This window comes from Brachyistius frenatus, unplaced genomic scaffold (genome assembly GCF_029030835.1).
Source record: "Brachyistius frenatus isolate BFR_SWC_R1_liver_20210118 unplaced genomic scaffold, ASM2903083v1 Contig_176, whole genome shotgun sequence".
NCBI classification, from domain to species: domain Eukaryota; kingdom Metazoa; phylum Chordata; class Actinopteri; family Embiotocidae; genus Brachyistius; species Brachyistius frenatus.
The window spans coordinates 171,720-199,508 of NW_027210775.1; the positions used below are offsets into that span (position 1 = coordinate 171,720).

Here is a 27,789-nt window from a genome sequence, read left to right on the forward strand (position 1 = left end):
TCGGGCGTGAAAAGGGATGAAATCGTGCCGTTTTTCTGTTGAATCAGCTGTCGCTCGGTAGCGACTTTACGGTTCTCCATCGGTGGCGCGAGCGCACCGGACAATGCTAGCCGGTTAGCCCGGGGGATGTTGCTAGCTGGCTAAGGAAGTTAGCCGGTTAGCTCGGAGCCGCGTCAGCCGGAGCTGCTCGCTTGTTTCGCGCATTTCGAGGCTGTTCGCCGACATCAGCGACTCTCAGACCGCGTCCTCGGCCACAAGGCTCAAACTACCTCCACAAATGGGACATTTTTAAAAGGACCGAAACTTCCGTAATCCGTTTTTTTCCCCCTAAATGAGGAATAAACAGTCTCCCGGAGCTTCTTCTGACGACGCCGCTTCTTTTGTTTTGACGAAACGAAAAACGACCTGAATTTTCTTTCCGTTTTTTTTTTTTTTCACTTCTTCACCTTCTGGGGACACTTTTTCTTTTTTCTTCTTTTTTCTTTCTGGGACTGTGGGGGGTTAATTTTTTTTGGAGGGGAGGAGGAGGAGGTGGTGGTGGTGGTGGTGTGGGGGGATGGCCCCGCACAAGCAGGGCTCGTCGGGAGGAAGCCACCCGGCGGGTCCCGGTTGCGGAGGGAAAGCCAACGGGTCGTACCAGCCGCCCTCCGCGGTGACGGCGGTGCCCAAGAAGCCCAACATGCAACTCGTTCAAGCCGACCACGAGCTGTTCCTGCAGGCCTTCGAGAGTGAGTTCGGTTCGTTTTGATCATGTCGGAGTTTTAAGTGAAGGTCACAGGTGTTGAGATGAGGAGCTGCACAGCTGGAGGAGCGGATCGGTTTACAGATGAACTCCACAAACTTTATTTATCATCAAGTCCTGTCGGTACCACACTTTGATCTTTACTATCACACGTCATGCTTTTTTTAAATTGGACTTATAACCTGTAGCTGCAGGTTGTCTGGTTGTTGTTGTTGTTGTTTTACAAGGTTAAAGGAACCTTTTATTAAATGATCATAACCTGCTGCTGTGTTTTTAATACTTTCCTGCAGCCAGACAGGATTGTTAACAGTTTATTTATATGTTTTAAGTGCAAAGTGTGAAAGAGTGATGCCTTCAGATGCCTTTATTTTTGTCTGAGCAGTAACAGTCGGTGTAAAGCAGAGAAAAGGCTCATTTAAAGTGGGAAACATTTGGTGGACACATGAGTTTTATCTTGCTTTTTGTTTGGCTTTGTGTTGTCAAAGGTGTCTCGATTTGTATTTAAATGACGTAATATTTAAAGCGACATGCTGATGATGTAACTATTTATTTGCAGAACCAACCCAAATCTACAGGTTTCTCCGCACCAGGAACCTGATTGCTGTGAGTGTTTTCTTCAGGATTGACTTCAGTTTCTGCCCGTTTTAAGCATGTTGACGTCCAACGATAACAACTGTCCTTTTTCTTAATTTGTTTTTTGTCTCTCACCTGGCGACATTTCAGCCGATATTCTTGCACAGGACGCTCACCTACATGTCCCACAGAAACTCAAGGAGCAACGTCAAAAGGTAAAAGAACAAAACTCGCATGAGGCTTTAAATGCGCTGCTTTGTGTGTTTTCATGATGGTTATTCACAGGTTGCTGTGATGCCCCAAAAAAACCAAAAAAAAAACCAAAAAAACTTTAAGGACTCACTGGATTGAAAAAAGGGTGTCGTGCTGTTTGTTTCTTAGAAAAGCAGGTCGATTGTTATCTGGAGTGAAAGTTCACCAACCAGGCTGTAGGTGAGGGGGCTGGCGAGGTCGGTTGAAGCTGAAATAGGAAAAGCGTTTTCAGTTAAGCTGCTTTGCATACAGACGCTACACACACACACACACACACACACACACACACACACACACACACACACACACACACACACACACACACACACACACACACACAGAAAGAGATCCTGCTGATACACATGGGGCTGCTTGTGGTTCCGGCTGTGCTGGAGGGGAGGGCGTATCACAGGGATCTGATGTGATGCCTTTTATTCTCTGGCGTGGAGGATTGTTTAAACTGATGACAACTAAGTCGTATTGATCAGCTACAACTGAGCCGAGTTGAATATTGGCTTGTTCTTTTTTTGTGTGTGTGTCTTTGTCCATGTTTTGAGGCAGTTTTTTGAGTTACGAGGCCTAATATCGTCAGAAAAAGTTAAGTATAGAAATTAAAGTTGTGTTGGAATTGATACCAAAACTCGTATCATTGGTATCGAAAGATTTGTAATGCTAACGTGCTGACAGCAGTGTATTCACATGCTAAAGAAAAATAGATCAACAATTTAACCTTTGGGAAAGAATCGGTCATTGCTTCTGCATTATATTTGTTATTTTTGAAGTTTGAAATGTCCCATATTTTTCTTTTATTATATTTGCAGTTTTTATCTCCATTAAAATATATTTTTATGGTTTAAGCTTTACAAAGAACAGGCTGTTATTGCGTCTGTCTCTTTAAGGCTCATTGATATCAATGACCCTCTCTTCTGATTGGCTCGCGCTTTTCTGAGTATCTATATATATATATCTATATATATATACATAGATATAGATATATATGTGTATGTATGAATATGTACATATATATAGTTAGGAAACTTTGAAAGTATTTAAAGCACCTCAACCTACTTCATTACATACAAAAAAATAAATCTGAATTTATACAATATGGGACCTTTAACTTCAATTAAAACTTAAACAAATGAAAGTTTAACTCATGTCAGTGACGTCTTTTAAAACCTACTTTTATCAGAGTGCCTTTGCTGATTTTAGTGATCCACAAATATGTTTTTCACACTGTAACTGTTTTAATTTGTTCAATGCGATTCCTGTGTTGCTGGATTTTAAGGTTTATTTGAATTCATGTTTTTTTTTTAAATTATTTTTTGTCTTGTTTAATGTGAAGCACTTTAAGTTCAGAAAAGTGCTATATAAATAAAGATTATTATTATTATTATTATTTAACTCTTGATAATAATCACGACTGTATAGGATTTTTTTTCCCAGTCCTTGTTTGTACATGCGCTCAGTTTTTCTTCTTCTACGACTACAAACGGTTGTTGAGTGTCTTCCTGATTTGAAGCGGCGCTCGTGAACCAGGTGTCTTCTTCTGACGCTCGGCTCGGTTTCACTTTCTGCAAACGCAACTTGTGATCTGAGATGAAGAAGCTCAGCTGTTACAAACATAGCGGTCTTTCTCCTCATGAACGCCGTTCAGTCCTCGTGTGAGGTGGTTACATCGTGCGTCTGTCTCGATGAAAATGTGTGAGCAGCTCCTCCGTCGTCTCGCCGACACGTGCAGCCTCTCGTGTTGTTAGAAATGGAGCTGAGGCACTCGGCCAGCCAGATGTCCAGGAGCAGTCGTTAAAATAATGGCATTTATACTACAAACTTAATCCACCGGGAGTCTGTGTTGCAGTAAAAAAAAAAAAAAAGAAACAAGTTGAACCAGACTCCTCCTGCATTATATTTTTCTCTTTTGAAAGGAATCTGGAGGCTTTTATTTCTGACTGATTTGAGAAGATATGAAGGTTGTTTTTCGGAGCTCTGCGGAAGCCTCGCAGGTGTTTCCATTTACCGAGGCTCATTAGAGCTGCAGCTCAGGTTGAAGCTGGACGCGACTGCTCCGATTTATGGGAGGCGCAATTTGAGCCAGCTGCGCCCGCTTTTCAGTTTTTTGGATTTCAGGTCGGCGAACAGAACAGAACCACGAACCGACATCATACAGACTAACAAGCAGAAACCTTTGATTGATCATACGCTGATTATGCAGCTTTTATCCGAGTCTCTTTCTTCCTAGAAACTGCACGAACATTATTAGAGGCTGGCGCCGACAAACCTCCGTCTCCAGACTCCCATTGAAAAAGCATCAAGTTCTCTCCTCAAATACAAAGTCAGTAAATGAGTCATTGGATAAATTCCCTCCTTCTGATCAGTGTTCTGGTCCTTCTGAAAATAATTACATCATTGATTAGGTCTTGGGCTTCGAAAAGCGGTATGTTGGTTGACAGGCCAGTGGTGCAGTCAGGTTTCTGCTATGGGTGGGCGGGGCATAGTCAGTCAGGTCCACCGCTCTCTCCTCCCCCCCAGCTCGTCCAAATATGGTCATTTCCTGCTCCAACCTAGCAAAGATGGCAACGGCTAAAATCTTGAAACTTTTAAGAGATGGAGACTTAACTTGCCGACTGTTCTTTTTTTTTTTATATATATATATATATTAATTGCAAGATGATTGTGATTGATGATAAGTTAAAAAAAAATACATTTATTTTAAATCTCGTTATAATACAGGCCATCTGTAGCACTAATGTTGTTCCATAGGTTTAAACTACGTGAATAAATGTATGTTAAAATGCGTGTGAGCCCTGATGGCTGACGTGGAAGATGACTGGTCCACGTCGCATTGTCGTCATACAAATAAAGAAGCGCAGTTAACGGAGTCTTTTCTCCAGAAGAGATGAAGTTTCCTCTGGTGTCTGTCTGGATGAACGTCCGGATGAACGTCCGGATGAACGTCCGGATGAACGTCCGGATGAACGCCCGGATGAACGTCCGGATGAACGCCCGGATGAACGTCCGGATGAACGTCCGGATGAACGTCCGGATGAACGCCCGGATGAACGCCCGGATGAACGTCCGGATGAACGCCCGGATGAACGCCCGGATGAACGCCCGGATGAACGCCCGGATGAACGTCCGGATGAACGCCCGGATGAACGCCCGGATGAACGTCCGGATGAACGCCCGGATGAACGTCCGGATGAACGCCCGGATGAACGTCTCGGTTGTACGTTCGCTAACTGCTCCTGTATTTGTTTTTTTCTGGACGTACAGGAGAAGCTCCAAAGTCGACAATCTGCTGTTCAAAGTGGAACGGATGAGAGGAGAGCTGGAGACTCACAGGTAACCGCTCGGTGCCGCCGGACGCTCCGACCTCCATCCGACCTCCATCTGACCTCCATCCGACTTCGTACAAAACATTTCAGAGCTCTTCTGTTTTTTTTGTTTTTTTCTGCAGCTCGGCCTCCAACCTGCAGCTCACCTTCACCGGCTTCTTCCATAAAGCCGGTAGGTTTTTGTCGGATATTTTTTTTTTTAAACTCTGCCATCTCTCCTTTTTTGACTTCAGCGTGACTCACAGGAAGTCTTGTTGTGTCTTCAGAAAAACCGTCTCAGGACAGTGAGAACGAGCAGACGTCCGTCTCTCTGGAGGTGCTGCTGGTCAAAGTCTGCCACAAGAAGAGGAAGGTGAGATCGCTGATGATGATGTTGATGGTGGAAATGTATTTAAACGAGACTTCAGTGTGAGATTTTCTTTCTCGCCTCCAGGACATCAGCTGTCCGGTGAAGCAGGTCCCGACGGGGAAGAAGCAGGTTCCTCTGAACCCGGACTCGAGCGCCGGAGTCCCGGCCAAGACGGGCTGCTTCCCGTCCCTGCTGGTCCCCAGCAGCGAGTTCGAACCCAGCAACTCCCACATGGTGAAATCGTACTCGCTGCTGTTCAGGGTGTCGAGGCCCGGCTGTCCTCGAGCGCAGATCAACGGTCTGACCAACGGGGAGAATCACCACAGCAGAGGTGAGCGGAGCCTTCTGTTGCTTCAACTCTTATTTCTAGAGTTTTAACCAACATTTCTGTCTTTAATAACAACACTGTGCTCGCCAAATTAAGAGCTGGCATCACAAAAAAAATTAAACTGGAAAATGATTCCCCAAACTGTTGAGTTTAAACTTGTGTGTACGAACACAACTTCATGCTTTTTCTTCTCGTTGAATGTTCGAGCTTTACGTTGCAGAACGCCGTACTTCCCTTTAGTAAATACTCCTCCATGACTTGTGTGGTACTTTTCGACGAAGTAGTGGTGTCACACTGCTGGAAATAATTAACTTTTGAACGCATCACCAATTAAAATATCTGCAGCTTTAATTATTTTACCCAAAAATCTGGTTTTTTCATGCCCTCTTGCTTATTATATATTTGAACTCTTTTTGTGTTTAATTTTATGCATTTTACCTGTTTCTTATGCATCTCATTTCTTTTCTATTTTTAAATGTTCCTTTATCTGTTTTTATGTCAAACACTGCTTGTAATTCTCTTGCTGTGAAGCACTTTGAACAGCATTCCCTGTATGAAAGGTGCTCTACAAATAACGTTGTTATTATTATTATTATTATTATTATTATTATTATAAACACACTGACTCTGAAGTAAGACCTGAAATAGAATTTTCCACTTTCGTGTCACCTCTCTGTTTCAGACTTTTCGGAAGAAGTTGTGAACAGGAAGAGGAGGAGCTCCCCCGTCGGGGAGGACGGAGAAACCACATTTGTGGCTCAGATGACTGTGTTTGATAAAAACAGGTGAAAAACACTCGCACACTAAAACTGTTGCACGCGGAAAACGAGCGCCGTCGCAGGAAGTAACGGGATCGCTGTCGTGTTTTTTGTGTGCAGGCGTCTGCAGCTGCTGGACGGGGAGTACGAGATGTCCATGCAGGAGATGGAGGAGTGTCCCGTCAACAACAAGAGGGCGACCTGGGAGACCATCCGGGACGGAAAGGTGTGTGTGGGTGCATGTGTAGTAACTCCTGCTTCCATACGATCTTATTTTCTATTTTCATTGGGGGACATCAGCTGCGTCAAAACAAGCATCATACTCTTTCCCCTCAACCAATAACAACGCAGCGTTACATCATGTGATGCAAAGCAGCAGAAACCGTCAAGAAGGAGAATAAACCAAGTGAGAGAAAAATCCTTTTTAAGAAAGTTGTGTTTAATACATAGATTGTGTTTAAAAGTGTTCGTAGCTTCAAGTCTGAAAAATGGTTTTAAAAAAAGTGTTTTAAACTGCAATATCACCGAGTGCCACTAGAGGTCGGCTCCAAAAAGCCTCCGGCTCCATAGACTCCCATTCAACTTCTCATTAAATACAAAGTCAGTAACTTTTTTCCATCAGTTATCTCGGTGTTGTTGGCTAAAGTCACTCCTTATTAGTTTTCTGGAGGTCCATCTGAAGTATCGTCAGGTTTCCGATCAGATCAGTCAGATCCACCGTTGGCTCCTCCCCCAGCTCGTCCAAATACGGTCACTTCCTGCTTCAAACCGGTGACGACCAAAATCCGAACTCTTCATAACGTTCGTTTGTAAACCAACGGGTGACGTCACTGTTAGTTGTCGCTTCTGTTTAATAAAAGAAGACGAGAGACTGAACATGATTGTTTTTATACTCGGTATCAGATTCACGTTGAGTTCTGAGAACTGCATGCAGCATCACTGCAAGGAAAACTACCAGACCAAAAACATTTCAACCTCTTGATTTGGCAAACTGGTAGTTTAAAAAAACCGATGTCATTTTGTCTGTCGGGTTCATCGGTGGTTGATAACTTGTGCTGATGAACCTGCTTGATTTCTGCGAAAACTGGATTTGAAGTATCATCAGCAGCTCGGGAACTTTTTAGCTTCACGAAAATCACAGTTTGGATTCAACAACACGAACGACATTAACGTGACGCTCTTGTTCGCGCAGCGTCTGCCTCCTTTCGAGAGCTTCTCTCAGGGACCGACGCTGCAGTTCACGCTGCGCTGGACCAGCGACTCGTCCGACCGCTCCACTGCACCCGTGGCCAAACCTCTGGCCACCCGCAACTCGGAGACCAACCAGGACACCAGGACGAGCACGCTGAGGTCCACGAACACGCTGGGTGAGCGGGACGCTGCGGCGCCACAACCGAAACGGCATCTCTGACGTACGCACGCTCTAGAAAACGTTTGTCCTCTCTTCTCACAGCTGTTAAAGAATCCATGAATCCAGATGTTCAAACCAAAAGAGAACAAATCTCAGCCGAGCCTCGACAGAAACTACGAATCTTCTACCAGGTCAGAGTCTCACCTCACATCTGCAAACTAATGTTCTGTTCTCGTGCTTTTATTTTGAAAGAACACCTGTTTTCCCACGATGCAGTGTGTTTGCTGCCGGCGTTGTCATGACGATAACGACTAAGTTATTTATTCATTCTAGCATTTGTAAACGGGTTTAGGATGATTTTTATGTTTTTTATTTCACATTTCATGAAGTTTATTTCAGATTCTTGACTGCTTTTCGTTTTATTGTGTTTTCAGCCCGAGTCGTACTTTTATTTCCTGTTTTTAAAGATGCATTCGGACATCACCGCTCTATTTAAATCTTTGCCTGTTGAGATCCACGTCTGCAGACTCGTGCTGGTTTTAAACCGTATTTCCAGCCGGTCGGTCCCGTTGGACTCGAGTCACATTTTTTTCCTCTGGCGTTCACCGTCTCCGCCTCTTCTGCACCAGTTCCAGTACAACAACAACAGCCGGCAGCAGACGGAGGCCCGGGACGACCTCCACTGCCCCTGGTGCACCCTGAACTGCAGGAAGCTGTACAGCCTGCTGAAACACCTCAAACTGTCGCACTCCCGCTTCATCTTCAACTACGCGGTGAGAACGACGCACGCACGCTTTTGTTTTTTTTTGTTTTGCTTTTACAGACTCGCCTCAAGTTGTCGACAGTTTAATGACGTATTTAATTCTCGCTCTCCGGCAGCCGCATCCCAAAGGAGCGAAGGTGGAGGTCTCCGTCAACGAGTGCTACGACGGGTCGTACGCGGGGAACCCTCAGGACGTCCACGGCCAGCCGGGCTTCGCCTTCAGCAGGAACGGCCCCGTCAAGAGGACCGTCGTCACCCACGTCCTGGTCTGCAGGTAGCGCGAGTCGCCCTCCGACTTCGTACGTACGACGTGCGATCGAAATGTTCAGAGGCGCCTTCAAACGACCGAAAACTAGATTTAAATGTGGCCGCCGTCAAAGTGGTCTCCTGGTAGAACGATGCGAGCAGCTCGACAACGACGTTCAGCTCCAACTTTAGTCTTCATTCATTCAGCTAACACCGCTCCGACGCCTCGGTAGAACTCGGCGTTGACGGTCTGACTCCGGGGAACGAATTCACGGTCGCACAACCGCCAACGTTCGACACGTCTCACCGTCCTCTCTGCTCCGTCCAGGCCGAGGAGGACGAAGCCGAGTCTGTCCGAGTTCCTGGAGTCGGAGGACGGCGACGGGGAGCAGCAGCGCTCGCACGTCAGCGGACACAACCGGCTGTACTTCCACAGCGACTGCTGCGTGCCGCTGCGGCCGCAAGAGATGGCGGTGGACAGCGAGGACGAGGGGGAACCCGACTGGCTGCAGGAGAAGACGGCGAAGGTCGGTCGCAGCTAACGGAGGGGGCGGGGCTTAATGTGTTTTATGACTCGTAGTAGAAAGTAAAAGTCTGGAAACGTGGAGCTCGGCTGCTGCTTGTGGTGTTTCACTGACCGTCGTCGTCTCACCGCAGCAAATCGAGGAGTTCACGGACGTCAACGAGGGCGAGAAGGAGATCATGAAGCTGTGGAACCTGCACGTCATGAAGCACGGGTTCGTATCCGGGGGCAACCGCAGACTCATCTTCATTCATCCGGCAGAGTTTGACTTTTTATTTTTATGGAAACGACTTAAATGACAAATAGATTTGAAGAAGAATCTGTTTGAAGGTGTTGGTTTAACTTCTGTCTGCTCTCTTTACAAACGTCACGATTCTTCTTTCAGGAAGTTCTCCTTTCGATGACCTCGGCAGATTTTGCACCTTTTTTAAAAATTTTGTCCCCCAAACGATGTTGAATCTGATCTCTGCCGGATCGTTTGTTTCTGTCTGGATGAAGAGATTTCAGACTAATCGAACACTCGGTGGATTATCGCAGCTCTCTGCCGGTTTCTCTCAGACTGAGTTTTTAAAAGAATAGCGGGAGGCGGAGTCTCGTCTCTCCTGTGGAAGCATCAGACACCTTCTCTGGTTTTAAGATTAGACAGATTATAGTCTGGTGACCCTGAACGCTGCTTCGGGCTCGGGTTGCTACTTTATTGTGTTGTTTTTTTTAAGATCGTGTTGCATGTCGATCTTCACACAAAGTAAAACCTGAATTTAACTTCCTCTGTCGTCCCGCCAGCTTCATCGCCGACAACCAGATGAACGAGGCGTGTCTGCTGTTCGCCGAGCGCCACGCCGCCCTCGTCGTCCAGCGCAACCTGTGTCGCAACTTCCTGCTGCACCTGAGCAGCATGCACGACTTCAACCTGATCACCACGCTCACCATCGACCGGGCCGTGGCCAGGCTCCGCCTCCTCCAGAGGGGCGGCATCAGCGAGGAGGAGGAGGAGGAGGAGGAGGACTGGGAGACGGCCGTGGAGTCTCAGCCGGAGCCGGATCCAGATCCAGTTGAGTTTAAGGCCTTCAGCGAGGAGACCAGCTGCCAGCAGCAGGAAGAGGAGGAAGAGGAGGAGGAGGAGGAAGAGGAGGAGGAGAAGGAAGAGGATGAGGAGGCAGAGGAGGAGAAGGAAGAGGAAGCGGAAGAAGAGGAAGAGGAGGGGAGCAGAGGAGGCGTTCACAACAAACAGAAACTCTCCGGGTTTGGTTTGGTTTGAAAGTGAGAAACAGACATCGACACACGATGTGGGGTCACATGTTCAGAGGACCAGGTGACCTTTGAACTTTGAAAGTCACATTTTGTCCATTTGTCACACGGAAAACAAAAACTTAAAGCTTTGACTCTTCTGCATTTTTTTTAACTTTATTTTTTTCTAATTCTGTCGATGTTTCAGGCTTTTACTCTGAAATTTAAAAACGTTTCCTTTCGTTTCCCGCCAGATGACTTTATTTACAACAACAGAACGAAACGGACTCGGTCGTCCCGGGAAACACTCGGCAGGTTGTCGCTCAGTTTCCTTTATTAAAAACAACAAACAAAAAAAGGTCTCCTCAAACATCTGGAGCTGCAGATGTTTTCACTTCAGAGGGGACGAAACGGTGCTTCTTCAGGAGGACATGAATCCACGTTTTGGTGTTCGGACCCGCGAACGGCCGACACTCAGGACCCCGAACCTTCGTTTGCCGTAGACTCGGTTTGACTTCCTGTGAAGCTCCGAGCAGAAACTCCACCAAAGTTTTTCTGACCGCTTAGAGGCTCTCGGGTGACGTCAGGTGACCTGGTCTCCGTCAGGTGACCTGAATCTTCTTCACTTCCTGCAGTTTCACTCTGATTTCCTGTTTTTGTGACTCTTTTTTTTACCTCCTGGTGCTCGATGTTTCTCTTCCTCGCCGGTCGTTTCGATGTTTCTCTTCCGCGATGCGTTCATGAACCCGACTCGTGTTTTTCCGCAGCGCTCCTCGTCATCGCGCGGCTCTGTTTCTCCTCTTCGAAAGTTTACGAACTTCAAAATGTAGACACGACACAAGTCATTCTGACAGATATTTGATCTTCAGAGAAATGTCTTAAACACTTCCTGATTGGTGCTACTTCCACTTTCTTTCATGTGACAGACTTTGGCTGATCTGCAGTTTCCTTTATTAGATTGCCATTAATTTAAACACGTCGGAGGAGGCGGAGCCTGAAAGCAGCATCAACTGTTTTGTACATAAGACTCTGGAGAGTAGTTGTAAATAAAAAAAAAAAAAAGCTTTGAATTGTGGTTGTTTGGAATCTTGAACGATTTCCATGAAGTTTATTTGTTTCTTAGTTTACAGACCAAAGTGGATCCGTGGATTTCAACTTTGATGGGATCAGTTAGATTTAACACTTTTAAAAGCTTTACATGCGTCAGATGTCGCGGCAGAAATCCGGTTTGGGCTCAGAGTACTTCTCTCAGTTTCAGTAGATATGCAGGTTTTTTTTCTTTTGTTGTTTTTGTTGTTGTTGTTTATTCATAAAACCAGCAGCATTTTGCACAAAATGGGAAGAGCCATGTCAAGAAAACAGGACTTTTCTTCAACAATGATGTAAAACCAGCTCCACAATGTGAACGTTAAAGGCGTGTCAGGATGGTTTTCTATTAAAAGAACAATTTTGTAATATTCTTGACAACGTGGTTCATTTCTTTCAGTATCGTTTCATCTGTCGTACGTACAAAAAACACGTTTAGACGTGGAATATTACAGATTACTGTATTATCAATATCTGCTTTTTTTTTAACTTTTCTGTATAATGCAAAAGTTTTATTTGTCCGAGCTCATGTTTATAGTAATAAGTTGGTTGCCTCCCAGTGGTCACAATTTGTAACTACACCTTTTTTTTTTAATACGTTTTTAAAGGCAAGAAAATTGAAACCGTAAAGCTAGCACGGCCATATTCAGGATGAATGTTGCCAACGCAGTGTAAATACGAACATTTTGCGATAAATTCAGGAAATCGTAAAGTGGAAGATGAAAGAAATTCTACACCTCCTGGTCTGTAATATTTAAAAATCTTACAAATTTAACACTTTAAATGAGTAAATATGATGCGAGAAAATTTTAATTCCTGAGAACGACAAAAAAAAAAAGTACATTCTGCGTTGATGTCGTGAAAAAAATTTGGGAGTAAAGTTTAAGAAGAAACCGGAGCACACTGAAGGATCACAATACGACTTTTTATTGAACAAAACGTGAAGGATGCCAGCAGTGAAAACCCAAATGCAATGCAAAGGTTTGACCAGCAGATGTCACCGTTGTGACCGTCAAACGCAAACTTCAGTCCGTTTTCCTTCCGTCAGAGGAGGACAAGGTAGTTCGAGGTTCTGTTTCGCCGGTTTCAGGACATTTGTACCATCGACTGGACCTCAACGAAGATCCCACAGTTCTCCACGAGGACAAAAACTCACTTATTGATCAGAAAAATAAATGTCTGCTGATGGACGATGATGCTGGACGGCTGAAATGGGCCCAAACGTGTCTTTAAAATAAAATGGTAACAAATGAATGGAAGTCAATGAGTCCCACGACCTCCACCAACAAACCACTGGTGTGTGCGGGACAAACGTCCAAAGATGTTTGTCCTCATTTCAGATTGACGTATGGAAAAAGACAAGTTGTAAAAGTCACGTCGGAAGAAAAAGAAACGACTTCTTCCGCGTTGTATTTTTGACCCGTCGTTCATCCAGATTTTGTAAAAGCTGAAATATTGTGAAAAGTTTAGATTTGAAAAATCCCCTCAAAAAAAATGATTTGTAAAGATTTAAGAGAACAAATTAAACCTGACAGCATACAGAAAGAAACTAATGAAAGTCACATTAAACACGGCGAATAATCATCCAGAGCTGCGAAACAGAAAATAATACTTCTGACAGTCCCGTTGAAACTGAAAACATTTTTTTTGTAACAAGGCAAAAATACTCTAAATAACAGCAACTCGGTTTAGTTGACAGAATATAAGATAGTTTTGTGTGCTGAAGGACAAAGCGCTGGTGGTGAAGCCAAAATACAAAAGAAATTTGACCTTTTTATTGCTTAAATATTTGTTTTTCTTCAGGCGCAGCCGATGGAAACGCGCCGATTACAATTTCCGTTTCACAAAAACTAAACGTCTGTTCTAGAAACGCAGCTCTCAATTAATAGAAGCTACAAAACGGGAAATCAGGAGTTTCTTTGTGCTGCTTTTGTTTTGAAATGAGTACGAGTAACTTCCTGCTCCTTTTTATTATAACTGAGTTTATAGTTTTAGCGACACCCGTCTCGTATTTGAGCCTCTTTAAAATCCAAACTGCTGAATACTGTCGGGATTGTCAACGCAGGAAGTTTCAAAAAAAGTCTTAAGTAACAGTTTGATGAAGTTAAAGGAACAGTACGCAAGATTTTTAGTTTAAACATTCAAATATGAACTAAACTTCTCCACAGAAACGTGACGACACGTCGATAAACGGCCGAAGAAAAGTCTTCATCACAGCGATGAAGATACCAAATAAGAAAACAAAATAAGCTGTAAACAACCTTGTAAGAATGCCCGAACTAGAACAAAAACTAAGAACCAGGAAGGTGTCGTTAACAGAAGACTCCCTGAAGACTGAGCAGTTTTTTTTTTTTTTTTTTTTTTTTTAAATGAATCTGAACTCATCGGGATCGACCGGATTTCTCCGACAGATTCGGCAGGTTGACGAGAGAAACCGGGTCGGCACCAGATATGCACATTTTATGCTTTTATTTTTGAATGATTGTGTGTCCAAACAAACACTTTTCCTTGTCTGAGGTCTTCAATATAAACACCTTGATCAGAAACTCGTGCTGTAATTCTTGTTTTCGAACCCGGTTTCTTCCGTTTCACGTAAACCAGCTGACGCTCGTATCATCGGGATGCTCATTAAAACCTGCCGATCTGTCCTGATGAAACTTTCCCGTCCGGAGCGACAAGTTTCCACATCGTCAGCCGAGCGGAGGTCGGAGGTTACGAAGACGACTGCGGTTCTCTGATCTCCGGTGGAAACGTGTTTTGGATGGAAGTTGTGCTTCTGTTTGAGAGTCTCACAGCCGATGCTCCGGTTCTTGTTTTCCAGACTCTGCAGACGCCCCGTCCGGAGCTCCAGATGTGAGGAGGAGGAGGAGGAGAGATCCGAGATGACCGAGGAAGCTCCACCCCCGACGGAGACCTTAAAACACCAGAACCTTCCAGCCGGAGTGGACGAAGGAGCAGCCGAAGAAGAGGCAGTCCACCGCCTGGTCCACCAGCCAGTCGAACACCACCTCCCGGTTGCCCGAGCCGATCGTCACCCGCAGCTTGAAGTTGCCGCCGGTGCCGATGGGGAACAAGTTGACCACCTCCATGTCGAAGGTGACGGAGGAGCCGACGGTGACGGCCGGCAGCTGGTTGGTCATCTCTTTACCGTTCACGAACACGGCGCCTGAGAGGAGAGACGAGCGACACTCGGCTGTCAGATCACGTCAAAATCCTTTAAATGAACACTTAGAAAAGAAAACTACGAGAATACTCGAACTGAGACTCGAGAGCGATTATAAAACATTTACAGCTGATAAAGATCAACTCGATCAGGCTTCACCTCGAATATCAAATCATATTCGATGAGAATTCACTGATTTTAGGAGAAATATTTTTAGTTTCTCTGCAGTTTGGCTGATTTTAGAGAAATATGAAGCTGAAACTGTAAAGAAGCGGTTTAATATTAGGTTATATTTTTATAATAGCGTTGACAAATTGTTGTAAACAATAATTAAAGGACTTTGCTGCTCCAAATACACTAAAAGTTCATTAATCCGCCACTAAAAATAGTTCCCTTATAAATGCACGACTGTTTGCTAAAAGCTCCAGAGCTTATTTGGCTTCTGGGATTGTTTTTCTGTTGTTGTTTTTTTAACAGTCATGTGACGCCGAGTCGAACCAATCAGGCGCGACCTGGTCGGCGTACCTTTGGTGGAGATGCAGACGGCCTGGTCTCGCTGAAGTGACTCCTCCCCCTTCTCGCTGTCGATGCACACGCCCAGACTGTCCCGCCGATCCATCTGACCGGCCGCGGAGATCCTACACACACACACACACACATTGAGTCCAGGAGAAGTGTGTGTGTGTGTGTGTGTGTGTGTGTGTGTGTGTGTGTGTGTGTGTGTGTGTGTGTGTGTGTGTGTGTGTGTGTCCTACTTGAAGGTCAGCGTCTGCCCACAGAAGTAGGTGGGTGCGTTGGAGTAGAGGACGGGGCAGCGCGACTGGGAGGAGTCGTTACGCAGGGCGATGTTTCTCCTGCTGCTCAAGATGTAGCCGTCCGTCCCTGAACGCCACTCTGGATCACCAGCAAACAAACAAACAAACATTTAACTTAAAGCTGAAGCGCTGCCCCCTGCTGGTCGGACAGGAGCTCTCCACCCACCGTGCGCCACCAGCGTGGTGTATCCGGTCTGCGGGACGCTCCAGGGGCTCCACTCGGTGCGACCCTCCCCGCGGGCGCTCACCCTGAACAGGTAGTCGGTGTGCGGGTCCAGGTGGAGGACCAGGAACTCGCAGTCCCGACCGATGTAGGCGTCCTCGAACTGGCTGCCCCCCGCTGCCCGACCGCCGGTACTGCAGCCGGAAATCTGCCGCTGCAAAGTCCTCGTCCACCTGAGAACAATCACACCTTCATTAAAGATGTTCCAAAACAGCTGTTCACGTGCGTACAAACACGTTTTTGCGACGCATGTCGGCGCCCTCGCTGTGTTTTACGCCCTTTTTCCACTGCAGCAACCTTTAAGGAACTCGGTTCCCAAACTCCCGGGAGAGTTTTACCCTGAATGAAGGTCCTGCGTCCGGGTGGAAACGTTCACGAACTTTAGCGCCAAATGTCGCCGATCGGTCGGACACGTTTACGTTTTTACAGCCGCAGGAGGAGGGATCATCGTCCCGTCACACGATATCTCCACAAGGCCTCAAAGGGAATTCATTTTTAAAAAAATGGTTCAAAACAGTAACTCGGTACCAACGAAGACCTGAGAAGAGTTCGGTGTTTAAAAGGTCAAAGGTCACCTCGCATCGACCCCGTGCTTGTGAAGGTGATATTTCAGCAACGCCTCGAAGGGAATTTCTTTAAATTTGTCAGACGTTCACTTCGGCTCCGCAACCAACCGATTGGAATTTAGGGGTCAAAGGTCAAAGTCTGAGTCCTATATCTCAGATATGCAAGTAAACTCCAACTCTGAGCAGTTAGCAGGAATCCAACCGCTCGGCTGGAATTCTAGTTGGAAACCTGCGACGGTAAACGTGTTTTGCTTGAAGTTTGAAGGCGACTTTTTGATTTGTTGACGGACCAGTTCGCTCAGAGCCGCCGGAGGAACCCGTCTCGCTCACTGACCTTACACCAGCGGACCAGGACGCTGCCCGGCCTCTCCTGCAGCTCGTCTATCTGCACCGGCGGGTGGGAGGAGACGGCGCCGTGGCGGGACGCCCGCTCCCTCAGCAGGCCCAGCAGGGAGTCGTCCAGCTGGGCCGAGACACACGGCACGTCCACCAACGCCGGAACCTCCGGCAGGCTGGAAGAGACACGGGAACGTCGACGGAGTGGAATAACTTCATAAAAAAACAGACCCGACCGGAGAGGACGGGTCCCGGCGTCGGTCCGCTACCTGTCCAGCTGGATGTGCAGCGCCTTCTTGGTGAAACTGCCCAGTTTGTCCTCCTTCTCTCCGAGACCGCAGCGCAGAGCCGCTTCTCCTGCAGACGCAGATGAAGAATGAAAAAGATGCACAAGAAGAAAAAAAAAAAAAAAAAAAATCTGACAAATTCTGCAGTTGACGACAGGAAGTGACGGTTTTGTGTCCGTGGTGTCACCTTCTCTCAGCAGCTCGTCGGCCTGTCCCACGCCGTGCTCGATGAGACATTGGCACTCGTCCAGCGGCTTGATGCTGTCCGCCTCGATGACGTCCACCTCGGCCAGCAGGTTGGCCAGACGCTCCGTCAGCAGCCGACCCGCCGCCGCCTGCAGCTCCGCAAAGTGCCTGCGGAGGGTCTCACGGGCCTGACCAGAGCTGCCCCGCACCTGGGGGGGAGGGGGGAGGGGGAGCAGGTGAGGATGTGATGGGAGGCGGTACTTCACTGTACTCGCTTGTTTTCTGTCCTCGGGTCGGCTCATCGAGACGTAACCTGACTGTTTGGCTGCATCCATCTTGGTTTTTTGTTTTTGTTTTTGGAGCAGGAAGTGACCATATTTGGAGGAAGTGGGAAGGAGCGAGCGGTGGATCTGACTGACTATGCCCCGCCCACCAATAACGGAGGCCTGTAAGAACTGCAAACTTTAAAATGGGAGGTTTTATGGAGCCCTAGTGGGCCTCAGTGGTATTGCAGTTTAAGGCCTCGCTTTTCAGACCCTAAAGCTTTTATATTCAGTTTAACGTGCACGTTGAGGAATATTTGTAGTCTTTTGACCTTTCACCTCCAGTCCGCCATCATTTCCACTTCGCCGACAACAACGATCTACGACCAGATATCCGACACACAACTTTAGCGTGCGCTACCGGTCCATCACACCACTCAGTACTTTCACTGACAAGCAGCTCGTCAGGAAGCTGGCGGGTTTCAGTTCCTCTTTGCAAAACACATTTTCTCACACACACACAAAGATTTCACAATGAGTATGTAGAGATATATCAGCACACGGAAGGCTGATTGACAGCTGCTGCACTGATAAAATCGGGCCGGTGTGATGTGAGGATGGAAACACACGGCGGGCTTCTGCCAGAACACACACTGATCTGTGTGTGTGTGTGTGTGTGTGTGTGTGTGTGTGTGGATACAGGAAATTTTCCACGGCAAGCATCATTTCCTGGCGACTATCCGCCCCGACAGATTCCCGATGATCAATATTTTGGACTAAAGACTAAAAATATGATAATAAGAAAGAGTTTCTCCGAATGTTTGGACTTGAAGACGAGATGCTGCGGTGATAGCATTGTCTGAGATCTGTCGCTCTCTGTCTGTCTGTGTGTGTGTGTGTGTGTGTGTGTGTGTGTGTGTGTGTGTGTGTGTGTGTGTGTGTGTGTGTGTGTGTGTGTTTCTGCTGGAGAGAAGGGGTCATGGGAAAAAAAAAAAGAAAAAAAAAAGAGACACAGCAACTTGATCCAAGATAAGTTATGACGGAGCAGCTGTGACCGGGTGGAGGTGGAGGTGGAGGTGGAGGGAGTCTGATATTAACACAGTCTGTGAGCGAGGGTTCGTCTGGATCAGATGAGGGAAATGATCCTTGTTAAAAAGGTGAATTCGGCCACTTCTGGGAAGCTACGTCACTTTTAGACACTTCAAACAGAAAGTCGGCACAGATTTCTTTTTATCAGATAGTTTTTCCTCAAACAGAATTTTTTCCCCAAGTATCCTAGTTTTACTGCAAAAAACAAAAACTCACTTAAAACTGCAAATTGCATCATAATTTTGGAGAAAAGTTGCTGCAAAAAATGTGCGAACACAACAAGCCTAAAAAAAGAAAAACTCCTGGAGGGGCTGAAAAGACCAAAGACACAAATCAGCTGCAGTGCGAGAAATTTGCTGTCAAAGCTGCACACGAAAGACATAAAAACTACCTTTCGACCCCGAACCGACTTATCAAAACCTGAATACTTTTGTTTTTTATTTTACTTTTAAAGGTCTGCAGCAGAAATGTTTTTGGACCAAAGATCTGTTGTCTGAGAGCTGCAACAGGAAGTAGCTGCATTGTTTACTGTGAGCAGCTAGACGGGTGAATGTAGACAGTAAGGGGAAGGAAGAGATAGCAGGGTGGAGGAGGGTGGGGGTATATAGTCTCCTGGGAGTCTGTCGGGTCAGCGGCTAACGCTTCCTTCACCTCACGGCTCAGTTCATCTGACCAGAGAGGATTCTGGGAACTGGATGCTTTCATGAAATCTCAGAGAGGAGTTGCAGGAACCAGAACCCGTTCGGTGATTTATTAGCGGTCAGTAGGTGGCGCCGTCCGGCCCGTCGGGTTACCTGTTTGCGGGCCTGGTTGAGGCTTTGCAGGCGCTGCTGCAGCTCGCTGCGGTAGTTCTGGGCCGCCTCGATGCTTTCCTTGGCCTCCTGCAGCAACACGTCCACCTCCACAGACATCCTCCGGCCTCCTGACGCACCACGAGGGAAGAAAGGTTCACGGAAACGTCACGATCACGTCTTTAAATGTCAATATCACAAAAGAGTTAGAAAAAAAAAAAAAAGAAATCAGTAACAACAATTTCATTCAAATCCTTTTAGCTGAAAAAAAATCTCTAAAGCTCGACAGATAAAAGCCAAACTCCAAAACAAAAATATATTTAAGTAAAATTCAATCAAATTAAGGGCCGCAAAGATTTACTCTTTTTTTGTTTGTTTATTCTACCAATTTTCTTCATTAATCCGTAACGCAAACAGTGAAACGTGTCCATATACACAACTTAGTCTTCGAATCACTTCTCTCGTTTTAAAAAATTAAAAGCTAGAACGAGAGTATAAATTCTTGATAAACTGATCAAACTAAATGAATAAATTTTCCTCTGAAATATTTAAATGTTCAGGCACCATCTGGAACCACAGACTGTATAGAAAAGTGCTTTAAACTCTGTTGGAGTCAGAGTTGTTTTTTTTTGCAGCCAGCCCCTAGTGGCCCTCGGTGGTACTGTACTTCTGCATTGGCCTCATTTTTCATTTTGTGATAAATAACCAGGAATTTATTGGACAGAAAGTGAAATATTTTCTTGATATTCTCTTCACAGATGAAGTATAAAAGTCAGAATAAAAGCAGCATTAGGTGCCGTTGAAGAAACGTGGATAAATTCTAAATTTAGAGCATTTTAATGACTTTTACAGCTTTTTCATGAGAAAAACTACGAAGCAACGACAAACCCGCAGAACATTTCGACTGCTGGAGGATGTGTGGCAACGAGAAAAAAACCCACTTCCTACAGTTAGCAACCAGCCAGAAACCAAGCAGTCAGTCAACCAACAACTTCTGACTTCAGATCAGATTCGTAATGACCTTTAGGTACAATGCTCACTACACCCGCCGCTGGTTTAACGTACGAGTAAACGTCTTCCTGTGAGCTCAGCAGCTGAAATCAGAGATCACACAAACAATCGCTGCGTTTGGTTGTTTTGGCTGCGTGTTAATGTCAAAGCAAAAAAAATAAAACGTTAACGTGGAACAAAGCAGCATCAACACGGCGAGTTCATCTCGTGCTAAAAACAACAGATTTATCAGCCGCGGCGTCATAAAGTCGCTCAAACGGCCAAAATATCATAAACACTTTTCAAACAGAAGATTTAAAACCGACAAAACCTCGAAGAAATGAAATGTAAAGCATCAAATTTGCTGATCGACTTTCCCAAGTTGTCCGAGCAACAGTCGAAATTTAAATGTATAATTCACCTTCATAATTGACAACAAAAGCAGCACATCGTCACGTTTCAGGAGCCTAAAGACGTGACAATAACTTAAATCTTTTGGTTGATTGACAGAAAAATGTATATAAAATGTTTTGCGTTTCCACTTTCCTTAAAAGTGAACATTTGATGCATTTCTTTGTCATCATAATAATAATAATAATAATAATAATAATAATAATAAACTGATTATATTTTTGTCTTTTTGTTGCTCAGACAAAAACAAGACGTTGGGCAGCGAGTGTTTTTTAACTATTTAAAGACAAGATTTATCGTCAATTAATTGAGAAAATAATAAGTCAGATTAGTCCCCCCCAAAAAAACAAATCATTATTAGTTGCAGCTCCAGCTGAAATAAGTAGACGTTTGTGGAATTTGTGGCTTCAAACAATAAATGATTTATTCATCGTTTACTGTAAATATTCCAGAAAACGTCTGAATGAGCCGTTTGATGACAGTACATCTTATTTATGCAACACATGAATGCAAATGTAGAGCTGCACAATTATGCCGGCATGCTGCCTTCAGTTCACTTTGACATAACACCCCCCCCCCTCCACCCCCGCTCTGTCTCACTCCTCTTTTTCCTGTAACAAACCAGCAGCCTTTAAACAGACACCCACGATTTACATTTACATCCTCTAAAGAACCCGAGCTGGCCGTCCCTCATTCGCTGTAATCCTGTAGTTTATAATCCGTCTTCCTCTCCAAAACCCGCTCGGCTCTTCGCCAAGTAAACTGGTTTTCCTCTGAACGCAGAAAATCTCCCGAGTGTTTACACGATACGTCTGTTGAACAGAAACGTGCCTCTTATTCAGAGTATTTAGGTCGGCCTACTGGCCTACTTTCACACGGCTGTTTACTAAAATTACACCAAAAAAATGCAGCAACACAGGAAGAAAAAAAACGTCTTGAAGAAACTCCAAAGGCAAAAAAAGAAAGAAAGAAATCCAATAATGGAAATAACAAACATTGAGGTTTGTTTATTCATCATTTGGTGTTTTTATTTTCTTCTTAATAGCAATTAACAATACAGCCGCCTACGTGAGTTTAAAGAGGCGGTATGTAAGATTTTTTTAAGATTAAAACATTCAAAACTAAATGTAAAGAAATAGACATTTTTACGTCGAGCAAAAGTCGTTGACGTACCGTGTTGCGCAGATATTAACTGAAGTAAGCATGCTAGCTTCAGCCCCGTCCTAACTTATAATACCAACCCCGTGAAACTATTTGAGTGTTGTGCCAGTGTTAAAGCTTTCTTGCTTGCCCTTCTACGGCAGCCAATAACATAAACCAAACCAAAAAGTGTTCCAACCGGCGTGAAGATAATAGTTTTCCGGTGACTCTTTTCCTGATAAAACAGAGATAACCACGCAATAACGTAAACTACAGCTCCAATGAATGAAATCAAATGTTACAATCATCGATATTACAGAAGAAAAGGAAACTACGAACTAACGGAAAGAAACGGCCGAAACTTTGAAAGTCCGACTGCCTGGATGCTACGGTGACTCACTATCGCCCCCTAACGTGCACAGTGGTACTACAAGACGGGGACTTCATTTTTATATAATGCTCCTTTAACAATCTGCATATCACTAACAGCATCCCCAAATACACTGAAAGACATAACGACAAAAGAAATTGCACTTGTGTTATGACCCAGTTTTATTTTCATTTCAAGTGTCGTCTTTCATCAGAAATATGTCGCACATCTCGTGACTTCATAACGAAAGGCACTCGAGCGCAAACCCATTATTATTATTATTAATAGAGCAGACCACTGACAAGAAGAGACAGTAGGACACATCTGACATGTCTCAACTCGGTCACACTTAGACTTCCGTATTTTGCAGTTATTTTCAAATGAAACCTGCGCACGCCCGTCAGCACTGCGGGCAGCTGTTCTGTTATTTACACGTTCAACAACGTGTAAAATGTCCGATTACACAATACAAGTTGTGTAACGTGACATATTTCGTGCATATCTGGAGATGAAGCTTTGATCATCTCGGTGTATCTGCAGCGTGGGGAGAACCTCGCCCGAACTCCGTCATGAAATCTCGTCTTTTTAAATTCGCGGTTCCGCCTGCGAGCCTTTATCCCACATAATACAGATCTAATGTTGTTTTTCCACATGATAAATATGTTTAAAAAAATTCGGCATAGAAGCTGTTCACGAAACAACAAGTGTACCCGTGAAATGTCAGGCTGAAAGGAGGCTTGGTGGTTACCTCGGTGGAAGATGATGATGAGAATAACGGATGAAGAAGCAGAAAAAAGTTGCATATTATCAGCTATAAATGAAACCGAAGGAGAGCTGTTATTGTAATAAAGAGTCGATATGAATGAAACAGAAGTTATTGTGACGAAACGACCACATTTCAGTGTTTCTAAACTTCTCCGAATAACGTTAGAAGACGGGAGGGGACGTCGGGGCTAGCTTGTGGTCAAAAGACAATGAAAGTACTTAAGAGCGCCAACACAACACTCCCATTAACAAAACAACAGCTGCTCGGTGATATTAAACATCTCCCTTCATACGTGGGGAAAAGTTTCAAAACGTACCTGTTTGACTTCAGAGCTTTCTGGTGGCCATTTCGTCTCGAAAGTTATGAATCAGCTCGAAGCCGCCGCTGCTGCTGCTGCTCAATATAAACCGAAGTTTTGCTCAAGTCCAAAAATGACACTTCCGAGGGTTTAAGGACGGCAGCCAATCACAGACGACAGCGTATCGAGTGACAAGGAAACAAGCCAATAGGATTGAGATATGCTTCGTCCCCCCTCCTTCCCCAATTAAACGCCCCGTCTATCAAGGTGGAACTGATGAAACCAGTTGATTTGTGGTGAAACCTGGACCACACATTAGAAACACTGCGATCATATCGATATATACTTTATTAATCCCTCAGATCAATCCCTCTTTACGTCCCAGCAGCACTATAACACCATATATGCAGAGCCTTTTAATTGTGTTACCTACATTTATATAGTAACATTAAAGTTATACTGCTACTGACAGCCCAACTTAATAATTGAATATATATTTTTCGTTGCACTGTTGGGAAAACAGTCTGTGTGGAGAGACGTCGCCCTCTAGTGGTCTGTAGTGGTTACAGCATTTTGACTAGTTTGCAGGAGAGTGGTTTAACTCAAGTTTTTGCAAAGTCTTTACAGGACGTCCGTCCTACAAATAATTAAAAATAAAATAAACCAAAAAGCTCATTTTGTGCTGATAATACATAAATCTATAAATCAAATACTAGCCTCGATAGTTACTCAACCAACAGTGTGGGAGAAAAAAGGAGGTTCATATGAAGTATGCACAGCTGGTTTTACGCGCAGTTGGTTTGGTGTTTTTGATCAAAGTTGTACATGTAAAAGAGCTCTAATTGTCCGTTCAATTTACTGCTGAAAGAGCGGATCATAAAGTGTGTGTGCAGCTCACTTTGTGAATGAAACACGCATGCAGACCTGATTATATTAAACATAACAAACTGTAAGAACCCAAACTAAAAAAAATCACAACAACACGCCACCTTTTCTCTGGTTCTTTTTCTCCTCCTAATAATGTTCACACAGTCCTTGATGATATTTATTTTTATTATCAGCCTGAGAAGACGCCAATTTGAGTGAAGAAGGCAGACGGAGAGGGAGAAAGTACTGCGCTCGTGACGCGTTTGGGCGCCGCTGATCTGACACTGCATGGACCGGCTGAACGCGCCTCCGTAGAGCACTGCACCGCCATCCTGCTGCTGTTGACGTCAGTGACGCAGTTACACGGCGGTGTACTTTCTGAGCAGACTAGAGCAATCCCTCAAATTAGCGCTTGACCTGCAGGATTTGCTGTTGGAGAGGCACCTGATTCACCGGGAGCGACAAGCCGAGTCAGAGCAGACAGAATGATATAGATTTACTTTATATGTTCCTGTGGAGCCTTTTACCAGAAGCTTCTCTGTGTCTTTTATACCACGATAGGATGTGTTCTACGCGTTGATAACTGCGGGACGAAGTAGTTTCAGGAGAAAGGTCGTGTCCAAGTTACCACAGTGGAGTCATGCAGGTTTTACGCAGAGCACGGATGTGCCGAAGATACTTTTTTGTTGGAGTCTTCGTGTCTCCTTAGTCCTCTGAGATCTGATAATGTGTGATATTACTGCTGCCAGTGGACACGTATAATCCTTTCCTGATTACCGCGCGCAGATGGATTGCCTCCTGTCTGTCAGCCGGGTGACTTTAGGGCCTGTCAAATGAATCTAACCGCAATGTTCGCGTCTTGATCGCTGAATTGAAGCCATTTAGGGCAGGACATCTAGTAAACGGGACCCCAACTTCTCCATCAGGTGCCACAATGAGGAGAGCTGTGCTTAAAGAAGCCGCCAAGCGATTCCCCTGGTTGGCCAATGTCACTTTGTACGGGTGCTTATTCGCCGGCGGTGACCTAGTCCACCAGCTCATGGCTCAGAAGGAGCGCATGGACTGGAAACACACACGCAATGTTGCCATAGTGGCAATTAGTTTTCATGGGAACTTTAATTACTTCTGGCTCCGAGCCCTGGAGAGACGTTTCCCCGGGAAGTCCGCCGGGATGGTTTTCCGCAAACTTCTGCTGGACCAAAGCTTCGCGTCTCCTTTGGCCACCAGTGTCTTCTACACAGGTAAAATGGTTTTATTCTAGTCAATCCAGATTTAATGATAAGAAATAAACACCTGAGAGCACCCTGCTTCTGCTGAGAGGCAAAACATAACGCTTTCGTATAGAGGCAAAGATTTATCATCTAAGGTAAAAAAAAAATTAAAAAAAAAAACTTTAAAAAAAACCCAACATCAAATATCCAAGTTTAAAAGTCAAAAAGGCACCAGAGCAGGAGCACAGATAAAAAAAAGTAATTGTTAAGATGATGAATTAAAAAAAAAAATGTCTTCGCTCCCTTCAATTTGCAATAAAATGCCGGACTTCCGGTCTAATATGGTTATTTTGTCACCCCTAAATCATAAAAACAAGTGGTTTGTATGTCGTAAAATAGGAATTAAAAGCAATAGGAGGTTGAAATGGATTACTATCAAGGTTGTCCTTGAATCAAACATCATGTAGGCCAACGTAAAGACTCATTCCACACGTTTTACTCGTCCATCGTGCGTAATTACGCACAACTCTGCCTTAAACTCTCCTGTCCTGCAGGTGTGAGCTTCTTGGAAGGAAAGGAGGACATCTTTGAAGACTGGAGGGAGAAGTTCTTCAACACCTGGAAGGTAAGAAAAGGCCTCAGCTGAGAGTCACCTTGCCTCCACACACAGTGGAGCAGCCGCTGCCGGCTCACCACCAGATTATCACAGATTGTGCAGCCGCTGCTTTTGCGCACTGGGCTCGACACCCCGCAGCAAACCGGGCAATTTAATCTGCAGCCACAGATAGAAAAGTCAACGAGTTTACTGTGTGGGAGCTGAAATTCTGCCACATGTGAATGACAGTATCATGATGCTGCTAATTGTGCAACCATCTTACAATAAGCACAATTTTAATGCAGGGAAATCTGACTGTTAATACAGGTTTTGTCTTTAAGCTTTTATGGGTGTAATTTATCACCTGATCTCTTTTCCAACGTTTTGGAACTCTTTAGACGTATATGGTGATAATAAAGGTTAAAAATGATGTGAAATTGCATATTTCTTTATTGAAAAAGGTTAAAAATGTCTTCTCCAAATCCCCCAAACAAATACATGCACCCAAGTCGTCCACTATTTTTTACTTAACTGTATTTACTCATTTTTACTCCCCTATTTTTATTTTCCTGCTTTACAAGATCCTAAACTTATAATAAATTATGTGACACATTATTGAATGTTTGATTAAATCTCCACTTATTTCCAAAAGCTATTAAAGGAGATTAAAATCAGCAAAAATAATCGAATATGAAAAAACTTTGGGCATTCTGCTGCGCAACAAGAAGCCCAAATTCTTAATCTTGATACTTATATTTTACTGGATTTAAATTGTGATGAGGAGGATTCTGTTTAGTGTCTCAACCCTGACCTATTTTTAGGCGAGTGAGAGTTTCTCATTAAATGCGCTCATCATGTCTTGTTTTTCACTTTCAGACTGGACTCATGTACTGGCCGTTCATGCAGGTAAACTCAGACACGGTTCAATTTCTTTTTTTATTTGTTTGTGTAGTCAAAAAAAAAAACAGAAACATCAAATTACTTTTTCAGTGTTTGCATGGATGGATAACCAAAATCAACCAGTCAAAAAATAAATAAACACATGAATAAAAAGTGCAAATGACACAAAAGTGCTGCTTCATGATGAATCTAATGATGGTGAACATGTGTGCACTGTATAAAGTCTGTTGATCCATAAGTTTACTGTATATTCCCACTGAAACTGGAACCTCGTCTGACTCTCCTCTGCTGCGTCCTCACAGTTCTTGAACTTCGTCCTGATGCCGCTGCACATGCGGACGGCCTTCATGGGCTGCTGCGCCTTCCTTTGGGCCACCTTCCTCTGCTTCTCGCGGCACAGCGGCGACGGCACGGCCGCCGTGGCTCTGGCCTTCGTCATGGACCCCCGCAAGACTCTGGAGGAAATGCGCGAGGCCCGGCTGGCCCGAAAGAAGCAGAAAGCCCAGAGGGAAAACTGAAGAGGAGGAAAAGGAGAAGGACGGGGACGACACAGATACTTTGATCTTTGACAGCAGGACAGAGGTTTCGGTTTTGTTTGTTTTTTACTTTTACTAACCTGGAAGAGATGAAAACCTGCAGAGTGAATGAAAACAATGTACTTTTACATCTGTCACATGCACACAACACTCAAACTGACAGATTTCTAAGGCCAGTTTGTGATATTAAGTTGTCATGAGACAGTCTAAAATCAAAAACATGCTGCTGTCTTCGGGAGATTCTTCGAGATTATGAACACTGGAGCTAAAAAGATATCAACTTTGTCCTGTGGGTGGCGCTGTATAAAAGGTCAGGGGTCATTAAAATGCAACGGGTTCATCCTGAAGGTCAATGCGCTCATTGGATCTGGATATTTCCTGTACAGAAGGGAATATTTTGACCAAACGAAGCTGTTAAAGATGAATGAAAATGATCAGGGTTCATCCTCAGGG

The 27,789-nt window shown here is 44.7% G+C and overlaps 3 protein-coding genes across 4 annotated transcripts; 2 read left to right on the forward strand and 1 right to left on the reverse strand.

The window, feature by feature from the left end:
- The first annotated feature begins 556 nt into the window (after window positions 1-556).
- LOC138632143 (polycomb protein suz12-A-like) lies at window positions 557-11,902 on the forward strand. Of its 2 annotated transcripts, none has more exons than XM_069717478.1 (16): window positions 557-728; window positions 1,299-1,345; window positions 1,466-1,530; window positions 4,841-4,909; window positions 5,025-5,074; window positions 5,169-5,254; window positions 5,336-5,582; window positions 6,262-6,364; window positions 6,458-6,563; window positions 7,530-7,704; window positions 7,791-7,879; window positions 8,318-8,461; window positions 8,568-8,725; window positions 9,026-9,224; window positions 9,355-9,434; window positions 10,004-11,902. In XM_069717478.1, the coding sequence occupies exons 1-16, from the start codon at window positions 557-559 to the stop codon at window positions 10,476-10,478; spliced, it is 2,265 nt and encodes a 754-aa protein (XP_069573579.1). In that variant the 3' UTR covers window positions 10,479-11,902. The 2 variants fall into 2 exon arrangements, with proteins under 2 accessions (XP_069573579.1, XP_069573580.1); XM_069717479.1 differs by lacking the exon at window positions 557-728 and adding an exon at window positions 757-861.
- A 2,231-nt stretch (window positions 11,903-14,133) lies between these two features.
- On the reverse strand, window positions 14,134-23,325 carry crlf3 (cytokine receptor-like factor 3). The gene is given in 10 exon segments (XM_069717480.1): window positions 14,134-14,699; window positions 15,222-15,334; window positions 15,452-15,590; window positions 15,678-15,843; window positions 15,845-15,907; window positions 16,635-16,812; window positions 16,906-16,993; window positions 17,111-17,318; window positions 19,256-19,383; window positions 23,246-23,325. Coding segments are annotated over 9 exon segments (1,323 nt in total). The 5' UTR covers window positions 19,373-19,383; window positions 23,246-23,325; the 3' UTR covers window positions 14,134-14,448.
- Window positions 23,326-25,028: 1,703 nt separating this feature from the next.
- On the forward strand, window positions 25,029-27,318 carry mpv17l (MPV17 mitochondrial membrane protein like). The gene is made up of 4 exons (XM_069717541.1): window positions 25,029-25,335; window positions 25,860-25,930; window positions 26,777-26,806; window positions 27,103-27,318. Exons 1-4 carry the CDS (start codon window positions 25,029-25,031, stop codon window positions 27,316-27,318), a joined length of 624 nt encoding a protein of 207 aa, XP_069573642.1.
- Window positions 27,319-27,789: the final 471 nt, after the last annotated feature.